Source organism: Stegodyphus dumicola, chromosome 4 (assembly GCF_044657685.1).
Source record: "Stegodyphus dumicola isolate Sdum_Otavi_A_Nest chromosome 4, ASM4465768v1".
NCBI lineage: Eukaryota > Metazoa > Arthropoda > Arachnida > Araneae > Eresidae > Stegodyphus > Stegodyphus dumicola.
Window position 1 is genome coordinate 243,904,972 of NC_140771.1, and position 15,337 is coordinate 243,920,308.

Consider the following 15,337-nt stretch of genomic DNA (forward strand, 5'->3'; position numbering starts at 1 on the left):
TTGTTATATTTGTATTGTGTATATATATGTATATATATATATATATATAGTTACATTTGTACTACTTTAATATATATATATATATATTGTTATATTTGTATTGCAGCTTAATTTATGCAATTACATTATTTAGAGGTGAAATAATAGCGTATAGTGTATCCTAATCTATGAATAATTCATTTTAAATGTTATTTTCTCCCAAAAATAAGTGCATTAATTTAAATAGGTTTATTTAATAATTTCAGCTTTTATCACATCCTATGTTGAGAGGGAGTATACCATCTCTGGAAAATCTGAATAATTTTGTCAATGAAATGCTTTTGATTCATGAAAACCTGCACAATGTTATCATTTCTGGAGAATGTAACTTAGCAGAAGCATTAAATCAGTTATCATCGAATCTGAAACTATATACTTCTTATTCTCGAATTCTCGATATGGATATAACATCATTACAGGTAAATGCACTTTGTTGTAAAATCTAGAAATCAATTACATAAATTTTGCATAGTTTACATTTGGTTCTTTTCTTAAATATTTTTATTTATCTGTCATAAAAGTGGTTATTGAAACTATTCAAAAGGTAGCTTAAAAACAAAATCTCACATATATTATCTTGTGTAACTAATAATAGTAAACAATAAATTATGTTTAAAAAATTTTCAAAAGTTTTATTCCACTTACTTAAGTTTGATATTTTATATACAGGTATTCATATAATATCTATAAACTCACAGTCATACAGTGAGAGAGCGTTTTTGATGGGAGGACTTAGAAATTTAAAAGCTACTTTTGTATTATGTGCAGTACCCTCCTGCAAAGTAGCTACTTTAAAAAATGGCGATGTGCTGAAAGTTAGATAAAACAGTAACAGATTAACAAAATTAAAATTGCAAGAAACATCCAAAATAAAACAACAAACATCTGGTAAAAATATATTTCAGGATACCCCTTGGCAAAAACTGGTGACTTTTTGGTGCCATTCCTGTCTACATCAAACGCCCTCCCCAGTAAAATGGTGTCCAAAACATAATGCAATAAAACATAATTAAAACAAAAAATATATAATCTCAATAAACTGCATTTTAAATCAAACAAGGAAATAACATAAAAAAGGAAGTGCATATTATCTCATCTACGCACTACAAAAAATAAATATCGACGTACCTTAATTAGAAATTTCTGTGTCTTCAGTTTATGGAACACAAAATTCCTTAACAGCTTCCAAAAACTTTCTAAAATTATCTGAACTAGAAGCTGCAGTTGCCACATAAATTCACAAAAATATGAATAAAAATATTCTTAGTAGTGTCAGACAAAGCAATCTGAACGATCTTTATGTTCGACCATACGCATTTTCTTTGTATAAACAGGACACTTATAATGAATACTAAGTAAACCTTAATTGGCACACCTGTCAATTATTGCTTTTTTTCCCTTTCGTTCCACATCGTACAGAAACTTCAAATTAATCTTATCGTATGCAGCCATTTTACGGTGCGAATCGCGAAATAAGCAATGTACTTCCTAACCAACATCCAACACATAAATAAGCCCTTATAAATATTTTCCCATCAGTCAAATTCACTGTAATCATGCAACCAATCGCGTCATAATAGGGTTTAACATTCAACTACTCGGGTTACCATAAATGAAACAACAACTCGGTGATAATCCAAGGTGAACGCTAAAAACTAACCAAACATCTGTAACAAAACACTCAAAATTGCGTGAAACAGCAGTAAATTGGTTAAATTAAAAATGCTAAAAGCATTCATAATAAAACACTTAATGTCCTTTTTCTCTAGTCTTTTGTATATGTGGGTGTATCTCTTTTAACTTTAAAAACATCAGAGAATTTTCAGAATTATTGGCATTGCTTTTCGTATACATAATGACTTGTTTTAACTTGTTAAAAAAAGGTTAATGAATTATGCAAATTAACTTCATGCAAGTGCATTCTTACACTCTCTACTGTTAGGCAAAATGACATATTTCTGAAAAATACAGCACTTTTGTTTTCATTAGAAGGCAAACTCCATGGTGGCATAATGATTAGTTACAGATAAAAAAAGGGAAAAAAATTGCATGCTAATCACAGCAAACAGAAACCACAAACATGACTCTCAAATTTCAAAACAGCACACCTTTCCACCACTGCTTAATGCTACCATATATGATGGCATTAGGTATGTAATGTACACGCAAGCTTTACTGGGTTGCCATATAAAGAGATTTTTGTCAAATTTTGTGTTGCCTTCTTTGGCAGCCTAGCATTTTGCCTGGTGATTCTTGTCAGAGTTGAGCAGAAAATGTGATCAAAATATACTATGCAGTTATAGTTAATACATTTTTTTCATAAGTGCATGAGTTTGGATGGTAAAGCAGAAGTTTATTTTATAAGTACTTACTTGTTTTTGTTCAGTATAAAGTATCAACATAAATGTATTTATGATTAAAAAGTAATACTAACAACAATATTTGAATAATGAAAAGCGGTATTTACAGTAAATTATGTAGTATATGCAAGAATGGGTGACCAGTGAATATGTAATATGCTAAAGCAGGTTTTTATGTTTTTTGAATACCAGACAAGTGATATACATATAGTTATTATTTTGTATGCCAAAGTGATGTGTAATTATCACACTGGTATTATATAAATACACATTTATTGTGCTGATTTATGTGAAATAGTATTAGTCTTTCTTTTTTTTACATTAATTACTACATTTTACATAACATAATAACTATGGCTCTACTCTTATGTGTGTCTTAATTTCACCAAATGTGGCGATATGTGTTGTGCGCTGGTTTTAGGCATGATTACGTGTTCGGAGCGATGTTGGTTTCTATGGCAACCCTTTTTATGTGGAAACTTGGATTTGCTAGTTGGTTCGTGGGGGTAATTAAGGGATTTATGATGTGTTGGCAAAATTTTAGTCGTGTGCCTGGTACAACTATTTTTTTCTGGTGGCTGAAAATTCTACGAGTATTTAGGAGAAGAAGGTTTTGAACATTAATTTGTGAAACATAGTATCAACTTTGTGGATAGTGAGTCTGGCTGTCATATAAATAATAAATTAAGATTACTATGTCATGATAGCTTACGTGGCGGCGCGTTAAAGCGACGTTGCCGACTTATAATCGGAAATGTGATTTGGAGATTTATTTGGTGGTTTATATACTTTTCCATCGTTGTTCTGAAACGGGAGACGATGCTTTTAACAAATTTGTGGTGAAATTGTTTTGGTGATGTTTGAAATTGGTATTTCTGCTGTTTGAAGAAGCATTCATTCATGGTAAGTGCATTTTGTTTTATTCTTGTTCTTATTTAGTAGAATATTATTTTCTTTGTTTTTTAGTATGAATTTCTGTCGTTATTGTTGTTTTTGGAATTGTTTGAAATTTATTTTAGTTTATTTTGTTGATTAGTGTGCAATGCCTAGATTGTGCAATTTTAAACAGAACACTGTGTACACGGTATTCTTGAAATTTATTGTTATGTTACTTTATTAAAGCGAGGTGTGCGTAGTTCGTAGATTCGTTCGTTGCCTAGATTGTGCAATTCGTAGATGTTTTTTTAAGTTAAAACATATCACTGTGTACATGGATTCTTGTCAAATATTTTGGGTTAGAAACTTTACGTTTTCGCTATCTAAATTTTTTGTTTTTGTTTCAAATTTTTAGCTTAAATTGTGTGTTCAAAACATAGTTTTTTGCATGTGCGAAAACCGCATTTTTAGAGATATTTTAGGCTTAAAGTTTGAAATGTAGACAAAAAATTTAGATAGTAATATGGCAGCATGGATTGGCGAGAAATTTGGCGACATGAGGTCGCATATAAGAGTAGTTCCATAACTATAAATAATAGAAAATTTATATTACAGTTCATGTAAATATTGTGGCTATAGCTATGAAACTGTTTCAGATATTTTGATATCTTAGAAAATTCTGAAACGTTACATACACTGCATATAATGTCTGAAACCTTTTTAAGCTGTACTGCATTTGTGCTGTGTTGCATGCAGAGTCGTAGCTAGGGTTTTCAGCGCCCAGGGACAACTGAAGATTTCGCGCCCCTATTGCTTGCCAAGGATGGAAAACATTAAATTCTAAAATGTCGTAACATCAGTTTGGCGCCCCTTGGATTCGGCGCCCGAAGACAGATGCCCCCTCTAGCTACGCCGCTGGTTGCATGTATTGCATTTGCTGAAGTCTTTTGAACTTTTATCATTCAGTGTTATGACAGTTGCTTTCATAAGACATCTAATATCTTTGGTTGAGGCATTTTATATGTAATAATTACATTTGCATTCCTCCTGTTCCAGTATTTTATTTAATTATGCATTGATGATATTACACACTTTTTCATATTTATCATGTGCAGTTATTTATGATTTCATCTCATACTTTTAGCTAAAGAATGTCCACAAATATTCTCTCTGATTTCAACATCTTATTATTTTCCAAAATTTGCAATGGGGTTTTTAAAACATAGATGAAGGGGGAACTCATTCGGATTGTTCATCACAATCAGTTAGTGAAGTTCTTTACATTATGATGATTCAGAAGTTCTGACAGATGGAATGTTGCCTTATCATCTAAGACTAATACATGTAATGTTTTCAGTTATTCCAACACATCGTGAGCGAATGGTGAGGCTATTCCATTACACGTTCTGGCAGATGGTTAACGAAGCTGGGGTGATTGAAACACGGAGTAAAATGACGACTCAGGACTTTTCACTTTTAACAGCAAGCATATCTTTATTTTAATTTATAGCAGATGACTTTTTCCAGATGAAGTTAATCAAATAACTTATTCAGTAATTGAACTATTAGATACGACTGACTTTAAACTTTAATACTTCATAACGTTCTAACAAAGAAAGAGGAGCATAGCGGAAGCGTTAGCAGGACGAAGGCGAGAAGGCATCTGTCTAGGAGAACTTATGACTCAGCATTTATATGAATGGTTATGTAACAGAGTAGCTTCTAGAAAATTGTAGAAAAACTTATGACGCAGCATTTATATGAGGAGGTTATGTAATAGGCGTGAATGTTCTAGCAGGTACTGGGTTAGGGGACAATCCTGAATTGCAGAAAAGTAATTAAAGGTTGCTGGTTCGCAAAGAGCAAAGCCATCATATTTTTTTTTATATTTTACATCTCCCCCCCCCCCCGTCAAAAAGAGAGGCCGGGGTGAGAAAAGCATTAGTACAGGAGTGAAGCAAAAGTATGAGAAAAGACATGAAAACATCCAGAACATAGCGTACAAGCTTTAACTATGGCCTATCATAGTTCATGACTTTCTCATATAAAATTTTGACTTTATAGCATATGAAATTTTGAACATTAAAACAATGAGTTATAAATAAATATACAATATATGACTAATTTTAAGACTATAACATAATAAATATGGAATACTGATAAATAAATAAGTTATAATTACAAAAGTCCTCAATTTTGTTTAAAATGTCCATTTTGTTTTTTGAAAGTCCTTTTCATAAAAGGAGTTCGAATAGAATGAAAATATCTGGTAAAATCTCTAAATGCCAGATAGTTCACAAATATGATGCATTTTTTCCTCTCATCGTAAAGATTGACATGTTTTACACTTTAATACAAAATATTATACTTATTCAAAAACAATTCAATATAAGTAATACAATTATACACTAGAACATATGAACACTTTGACTTTAAAACTATGGCATGCCCTCGCCAACAGATCAGCGTGATTACTTGCTGATGGTTGGGGGGTGCTAGGTACAAATATCGAAAAACCTCCGTTGCCTAATAGAAGGTAACTGGTTTTTGGCATTGCACATTACCTCAAAGTGGTTTTAGAAAAATAAAAGATCATATAAAATCGAAATGATAAGACTGATAACTTGTATAATCAAGTTAGTCTTTTTTATAATGTTGTAAATTAGAAACAAATATTATCCTACAATAAGAAGAAAATTTTTGCTACAAAATAATTCAAATTATGTGAAAGATATAAAAGGTCAAAATCGGGAGAATAATTTGTCATAGTCGGGAAAATAACTTGTCATAGTTAGGGTTTAAGTCTAAATCAGGTATTAAAGGTCATAATCAGGAAAATGTTTAAAAGAGAATTTAAAAAAAAAAAAAAATTAATTTTGAACAGAGATAGGAATTCTACTATTTCGGACAGTTAACTTAAACTCACTTGCTGGATTAAAAGGTCTTAATCTAGTTGAATGAACAATTTCTGATTCCTTTTTAGTTAAAGGATTAGGTTTATCTATTTCATAAGTAACTTCAGAATATTGTTTTAAAATTTTATAAGGTCCTGAGAATGGAGGAGATAATTTACGTGTATTAGGGTATTGAAATTCTTCATACATTACTAAATCACCAATTTTAAAATTACTAGGTTTAAAATGAATATCATATCTTTCTTTATTTACATTATGATAATCATCAGATCTCTTTTGAGCTATTTTTCTAGCTTCTTCTATTGACGGATACAATTCTTGATTTTGAATTAAGGAATCATAAGGTAATTTTCCATACATTAAATATGATGGAGGGAATTTTGTTACAGAATGAGGGGTATTATTATACTCTTCAGTTACTTGGGGTAATAATTTTGTCCATGCTATATTACCGTGATAAGAATTTAGTTTGCATTTTAATCTAGTTATAATAGTTTGATTAACACGTTCAATTTTACCATTAGTTTGGGGTCTATTTGCAGTAGTTAGCAATTGTTTTACATTATGATTCCTTAAAAAGTGCTTAAATTTTGAAGATGTAAAAGCAGCGTTCCTATCACTTAAAATCTTTTTAGGGACCTGAATTTGGAAAATTTGTTTCAAGCAATTTATATAAGTATCTGTAGTTACACTTTTGGAAGCAAAAGTCCAGATATATCTAGTTGCATGATCAATAATTATGTGAATATACTTTTTGGTAGAATTATAATAATTTAAACCACCTACAGTATCAATAGATAATATGTCAAAAGGTTCACTAACTGATGGTAAATTTTGCATTAAACCAAATTTCTTTTGTTTACTTTTCTTATTGAACTGACATACTTCACAATGTTTACAATAATTTCTAACACCTTGAACAATTCCTGGCCAATAATATTGTGGAGATAACAAATTTAGCATAGATGATACACCAATATGACCAAATTGTATATGGGCCTTTTCAAGTAATTTCGTACGTAGAGACATGGGTATCACAATTTTGTACAATCCCTGTTTTTTAATAGTTAAGACATCATTCATTTTCCTATACTTAGTATTACAAACATTATCTAAATTTTGATATTCTTTTATTTCTTCTAATGATAATAAATTAACTTGCAATCTTAAATGTTGACACATAGGATTTCTAGAGAGCATGTCAGCTTCAACATTAGTAGATCCTTTTTTATATTTTATATCAAAATCATACATAGATAATTTTAAAGACCACCTAAATAGACGACCAGTAGGGTGTTTTATATTTTTAAGCCAAACTAAAGCAGCATGATCAGTATGTACAGTAAAATGGTTACCATGTAAATAATAATAAAATTTATCAATTGTATCAATAATAGATAAACATTCCAGCTCAGTAATGGCATAATTTTGTTCATAAGATCTTAATTTTCTAGAATGAAAAGCAATTGGATATAAACTACCATCAGGATGTTCTTGTTTTAAAACAGCACCAACAGCTTCTTTGGACGCATCAACAAATACATGACAGGGATATTTAGGATTAAACAAAGTTAAAATAGGTCTAGAAATCAATGCATCTTTTAATTTTTGAAAAGCTTTTTGACATTCATCAGTCCAATTATAAGGAGTATCTTTCTTAAGTAAATTTGTTAATGGGGCTCTAATTTTAGCATAATTTTGAATAAATTTATGATAAACATTAATACTTCCTAAAAATCTTTGTAATTCTTTGATATTTTTAGGGGGCTGCAATTTCTTAATAACCTCTATATTTGCATTACTGGGCTGGTATTTACCTGCTTGAATTTCATATCCTAGAAAATTTATTTTTTCTTTAGCAAAATTACATTTAGATTGTTTTAATTTTATATTCTCTTTCTCACATATATCAAATATTATTTTAAGATGATTTAAATGTTCATCAAAATTTGGAGAGAATACTATAATATCATCAAAATAATTTAAAGCAAATTGAATCTGATATTTGTTTAAAATTTGTCTAAGAGCTCGTTGGAAAACAGCTGGGGAATTTTTCCAACCAAAAGGTAATCTAGTAAACTCATACAGTCCAAAATTTGTAGTGAATGCCAATTTTTCAGTATCCTTTTCATTTAATTTTATATGCCAATAGCCTGATGCCAAATCCAATGTAGAAAAGATTTTTGCATTTGTTAATTGATCTAATACAGCATCAATTCTAGGAATAGGTTCAGAATCAGTTTTAGTAATTTGGTTAAGCTTCCTGAAATCAATACACAATCTGCTTCTGGACTGCTCGTCTTGCTTATAAGCTAAAGTTACAGGAGCAGCATAAGGACTATAAGAAGGTTTAATAATTCCAGCTTTTAACAATTCATCTATTTGTTTTTTTAATTTCACTATTATCTTTAGGAGATGCTCTATATGGTCTATAGGCTATTGGTAATTCAGAAGTTAATATAACTCTGGGAGGTTCAACCCTTATACAACCAACATCATATTTACTTTTTGCAAATATATGGTTATAATCATTCAACAATTTCTGTAATTTACTATCAGAATTTTTACTATTTTCAAAATAATTACCACAATTTTTAGAACTAAGATCATTTTTACATACAAAATTTTCGCTATTATCAAAATATTTACTAGATTGTTCAGCACCGATATCATTTTTACATACATAATTATTTTGGAAAAACTTGTCTACTTTAACATTTTTACTTACCTGTTTTCCAAACTGATACACTTCATAATTATGAAAATTCAATTGTAATTTAAATAATGAAACACATGGTGATGAAAGCAATAAATAATTCAAATTTGAATCTACTACATAAAATATCACATTATTTTCTATTTTACCTACTTTACACTTTACTTTGATTATTTTCTCTATATGGACTTGACTAGATATTGAAAATATTTTATCATGGGATTTCACTGAAATTTCTCTAAATTTATCACCAATTTTACTAAAACTTTTTAACGGTAAAACGTTAATTTGCGATCCCGTATCAATAATACTGGGAATTTTTTCCTGTCCAATTTGGACATTCACTTTAAAGTAATATCATTTTTTAACTTCTCTTTTAGGAACCGTGTTATAATTAATAGCAGGTAATTGTGGATATCGAATTGGCCAATACGCATACTGTAGAGGTCGGTATTGCACTTTTTGATAATTAAAAGGTCTCACACTACGAAAACTTTGATAAGGAGTGGCTTGCACTGGTCTGGGATAATAGCACTTCGGAACAGTTTGCCTTGGAGAAACAAATTGGTAATTACTATTTTCTAGACCATCTAACGGCATCTTAACTGGAAACAGTTTCCTAGCAAGAGTAATCCAGTCTTTCGGTGTGTCTATCGCTACGCCTTTTTCTTTTTGAAGGGGGGAATATGTAAGATAAAAATGTATGAATCAGAATTATAATATAACTATAAACATTAATTCTTCCTCTCTATTCTAAAATCGTAATAACTTATCTGCATTGCGTCATTCAAATTAATCATGCGATCTTACGTAACCGTTAATACCAGATGCCTTTTGACAACCAATCGCCGAATTGTAAACCAAAACTTTTCTCTTCGCATGCTTCCATCTTTCAGCTGAAGTGCGTAGATGCTAAGATGCTTTTCTAAGATGTAAAGTTTTCTAAGATGTAAGATGTGTTTCTAAGATGTATGCTAAGATACTTTGCTAAGATGTAATTTCGCTGGCTTGCTTTCTATCTCAGCAATATAAAAAATGTAAATCCTCTGTGGAAAGGCACGACTAGAGTGCCAAGTGATTGTGGCCACAAATATCAATTGGAAATAAAAATGGAATTAAAACTGCCAAGTTCTTTAAATACTACGCAATCAAAATTCTTCTTCAATATGGATCTAAGCACGCATCGACACTGCTCCGTCTTTTTTCCTTGTGCTTTTATTATGACATACATAAATTTCTCATTTTATTTAGTTGTGAACAAATTGGCAGTATAAATCATAACAGTGTGTGTAGTTTTAGTGACTGCATTATCTGTCCAATGTGCCTGAAATTGAAGATATTTTGGTAGTGTTTTATTGGTAGTTAATTTTAGAATATTAAGTTCACAAATGATACATACATCTTTGGGAACTTAGTATTCTAAAACTGAGAGATTTCAATGATTTAGGAATATATGTAATTATTAATGTATGCAAGAATTTTGTTTGTTAGAACTGCTAAAACAATACATGCAGAAAGAGTTGTATGGAAGATATTTGCATATGAAAAAGGAAAATCATCTTATAATTAAATATGCAACTTTAATTATGAGGATGAAAGGAAAACTTGTTGTTTGCTTAAGGATGATAGAAATTCTGTAAATTAGAATGAGAGTATCATTATACAGAGAGCAAAACAGTTGAATATTTCTGTCATAACAGCTGTTTAGAACTCTATATTTCAATTATTAAAAAGCTTATTTATACTATACTCACAAATTTATAAAGTTTTAAAAAGGGAAGAATGGGGATGTTTGCATAGGAAGGAAAGGACTGAGAAAATTGGCATTATTACCCTGCTGTTTGCTCATTTTTCTGAGCCACTTATATGCATCTGTATTGCATGCAATAAAATGCACAAAATGCATTTTAGTTACTACAAAGCAAAATATGCAGTGCATTTAAACTTATCTAATGTGTGTGGGGGGAGAACATAAGTTTTGTTATTTTAGATTTTTTTAAGGTATACAAACAAATTTAAAGGTAATATTTTAATTCCGTAACATGAATTTTCATTGCAGAAATTTTTAAAATTCTATAAAGGAAACACAGATGATTGCCAGCAGCTTCTCCGTGAACCTCTGTCTCATATTGCAAGGTAATGATAAAAAATATTTTATCAATGATTTTCAACCTTTTTTTTAATTGAAAGTTACTGTAAAAGAAAAATTTATGATACCTCCTTGTTAAGGAGCTACCTCACTTAGCTGCCAAAACTGGCAAGCCTAGTTCTGTAATGCACAGAATTTAGACATTGCCTAAAAATTTAAACGGCTTCCTTCAACAAGGAAGTATCAAACTTTTTGTTTGTTGCTATTGTTTTAGTATTGTAATATTCTAATTTAGAATTCCTTTTCCTAAGCAAATTGCTAAAAAGATGGGAAAATATTCAGCTTAATTTTACTCAAAGATTAGTTAAACTGTTAATTTTTAATAATTTACATTTAATTAAGTTCATTGATGCATGCTGAACATATCCACCATTACGTACAGATTATTTGGAAACAGCTGTGTAATTCTGTATGTTATTTGGAAAGATGTGTGTATGCATTTTAATTTTCTTGAGAAAACTTCAGTGTTTTATCAGTATGCATGATGAAAATATGAATATTTTACTGAATTAAAAATCATTAAATTACTTTTAAAACTTCATATTTTCTCAGATTTTTCTGCTTTGGTAATTAAATGTAGCAGTATTTCATACTGAATGAGCTTTATATGGAAGCAATTTTCAGTGCTTTTTAAGTTCTAAGGCTGTATTTAATTTCACAAACATTTATTCTAAGTCTTATGAAAATTCTGTGCTTGAGTTTGCTAATGTTCGCATTTCTTATTTGAATACGATAGTTGAGAAGCCTGTGATTTTATAATTTAACCATTAATTTGAGAACAAATTGAAATTATGCTATTGAGATGTACTTTAATACTTATCATTAGCATAATTTCGATAATAATAAATTTGTTGCATGCGTACAGGTTCGAATGCACACAGATCTGATGATGGGTTAATAAAATTTATTTAATCAAAAGAAACACTTCAAAGTTCTAGAATTTTCCACAGAAATTCTCGTGCAGGTGTTCACAGTATCATTTGTGTTTGTCTATTGCCAATTTCATCATTTAAGTTTCACTACTAGCTGTGTGAAGCGGACCTGCACAACAACATCTGAGGGTTACTACTGAATAGTCTTTTTCAATAGCTTAATAATCAGGTTTGGTATTATTTTGATATTTTATAGGCAGTTAAGAAGTGTTTTGGAAAAAGGTTCGACTAGAATTAATGAAACAGCAAATTATGTACATTTCTCTCAGTGTGTTATTTAAAAGCTTTCGTATAGCAAATTACCTAGTTTAAGTATGTTTTAATATGCAAATTGCGTTGCAAAAGTTGGTCCTTTTGATAATTAAGGTAAAGATTTGGGATCATTTAATTTTTTTGTGATATAGATTATGAAAATAATTTTAGGAAAAGGCAATATGTTGGTATTTATATAAAAATCGCTCTGCTTATTAAAAAAAAGAATCTTGTGTCTGATAAGATTTCTTCTATCTAATTAATCATGCTCTCACAAATGCTGTTAAAGTTTGAAACTATGCGCTACGTTATAAGGTAAATGTATACGTTAATTCTTATAACAAAAAAATTAATTCAAATTTTACTGTTACGAATAAATTGTATATCTAACATGATTTTTTGAAGTGTGAATTTTATAGAGATATTATTTTATGAAAAATATATAGTTCTAACAGCAATCAGAATTCATAAATACTTGGATATATCAAAATATTTTTTATTGTTATTAAGGCACTGAGAAACATAAGAAACATATTATAAAATTTAAAATAAGTTATAGATACAGTTAAGGCATTATATTCCAGAGCGGGAAACATGAAATCTGTGCAATGCCCTTGCCAGAACTCAAACTCCGGACCTCCCAGTTGCTAGGTGGACATGCTTCCAGTTACACCATGAAGGCACATAGTAAGGAAGGAGAAAATACTTTTCATTGTCTCCCATTTCAAGGGTGACTGGGGAGTGAGGACCCAGTGGCTAAATACTGGGGGTGAGAAATTATTATCTATCACATTGTAGTTTGGGTTCCAATTTAGAGACTATTAAGCATTTTATTCCAGAACAGAAGAAGTGAACAATGTGCAATGTCCTTGTCTGGATTCAAACGCTGAGCATACTTCCAATGATACTACGAAGGAATGTCTTAAGGAGGGAGATAAATACCTTGCATTTTATATGTTGTACTCTAAAATGCAGGAGAAGAAAAAAGAACACATTGATGAAAAGAAAATTTTGAAAATTTTTGTGAAAGTATTCCATGTTTTTTCTTATTTTTAAGGAGTGAGTGTAATAAACTACTTGAAAAAAAAAAAAAAAAAAAGTCCCTTATTTAAAACTGAAAAAAAAAAAATTGTTAAAGAGCAAAATATAAAGAATAAAATTTTAAAAAATCTTATTTATTCCATACATTTCAGATGCATAGATGTCACCTTTCTTTTAGAAAGTAAAGATCTGCTTGATGTATATATTTTCTCTTAACTATTAAAATTAGTTTTTTTTTTTTTTTTTTTTTTTTTTTTTTTTTTTTTTTTAAATATGTTTATTTAACACTGTTTATAGGGTATTGCTTCCGCCTCCATAGCATGCCTTAGCATGGTGTAGTGGCCAGCATGCTCGTTGCGTATTCGAGAGGTCCGTGGTTCGATTCCCGGTGAGGGCATTGCTCATTTTTCAGCTTTCCTGCTTCGAAATAACCTAATGACTCTATATGTTTTCTTTATTTACAATTTTTATTATTATTATTTTAATAAATTTTAAAAAGTTTTAATGTTTTGACAACAGCTGGCATTTATTTCCAAGCACTAATGAAATATTCATGTTTAACTAGTTATCAAATTCATGTTTAACTAGTTAATAAGTTATCAAATTCATGTTTAACTAGTTAATAAATTATCAAAATGTTAAAGATTATCGTCTTTTCATTAACTGGTTCTTTTAATGAATTTTACATACATGCCAGATTTTATGTTTTACTAATATACAATTATTCTTTTTTAATATTTAACATTAAAAAGTTTTTGCAGAAGGGTATACTTTATTGATCAAAACATCTTTCATGTGTAGAACATAGTTAATCAAACATATCTTTTAAATTAATACAGTTTAATATATTATTTGATTATTCTGCCCAAGAAATTACTTTTTAAGCTTTGGAATACTTTTTTTAATCCACTCTGTCTTTTTAGGTTCATCTTTCAACTTACTTAGAAATTTTCATTATTATGTTGGTTATATAAACAAAATAACTTAAATAATATTATTATTTGAAATATGCAAGCTTGGAATGAAATGATATCATTTATCTTTTCAATATAACTAACTACATTTTCATTCACAGATATTTTATTTCTTTTAAAGCAATTCTATTCACATTAATTCTTCACAAATAACTGTAACCTCATTTAAGTAACCTATCCATGAACCTGCTATCATTTTAAGAATTTTGTATTTATGTGAAAAGCATGTTTGGTTATATATATATATTATTTTACTCAGTGCATCACATAAAAAAAACACAGGGGAGAAAAATTATTATATAACAGAGAAGACATAGTAACATTAATCACTGTCATCATTTACTCAGAAATTCTATTATTGCCATTCACTTTGTACTATGACTGTTGCCACTTACTTGTACACAAATAAAACTTACCTTCCTTTTTTATTTGCATAAGTATAACTGATTTTGAAAGAGTAAAAATTAAAGATGTCATAGGTTAAAAAAAAAAATTAAACGGTTACAAGTATTCAGACACATTTCCTGTTGATAGTGATCCAAAAATACATGAAGTGAACAAAATTCATCGCTATTGATTTTAAATTACAAGGCAAAGCAGAAAATTATGGAGGCAATAAAGTCATCCTTTTTAGAATGTAATTGTTAAATAAAAGTCCTAATTGATCTGAGCACACGAGAAGATATTTTGTGAAAAATGCTGAAATATTTTTGATAACATTAAAACTTATGATAATAATTGTTAAGTGTTTAAGCAGAGAAAAACTGAAGCAGTTAACTATAAAAAAAAATTGAAAACAAATTTGCAAATTAGAAAATTAATAATTAGAGTGAGATAAAGCTGAATATTGGTAGTTCGTTTTGGGTTCAAATCCAGGCAAATTGGTTGGTTGTATGCTTGGTTTGCCCCGTATGTTGCATAAATACAAGCCAGCTTCCCTTAGAAATTCCTTTATGAAGGCATCCCTAAACCTAAGCATATAGCCCTTGGGAACTTTGCCTGTTCCAATAACCATAACCCTTAGAAGCAGTTAAAACATTTTGATGTTTATGATTATTAATATGATGTCCAGCAGATTCCATA

At 29.6% G+C, this 15,337-nt stretch overlaps 1 protein-coding gene across 2 annotated transcripts in view; it reads left to right on the forward strand.

Moving 5' to 3' along the window:
* LOC118193353 (rho guanine nucleotide exchange factor 39-like) overlaps window positions 1-15,337 on the forward strand; it is a 61,715-nt gene that overhangs the window by 19,222 nt on the left and 27,156 nt on the right. For both annotated transcript variants that reach the window (XM_035364435.2, XM_085816155.1), the window contains exons 4-5: window positions 246-458; window positions 10,966-11,042. In XM_035364435.2, coding sequence (XP_035220326.1) covers window positions 246-458; window positions 10,966-11,042 — 290 coding nt within the window. The remainder of the gene's footprint in view (window positions 1-245; window positions 459-10,965; window positions 11,043-15,337) is intronic.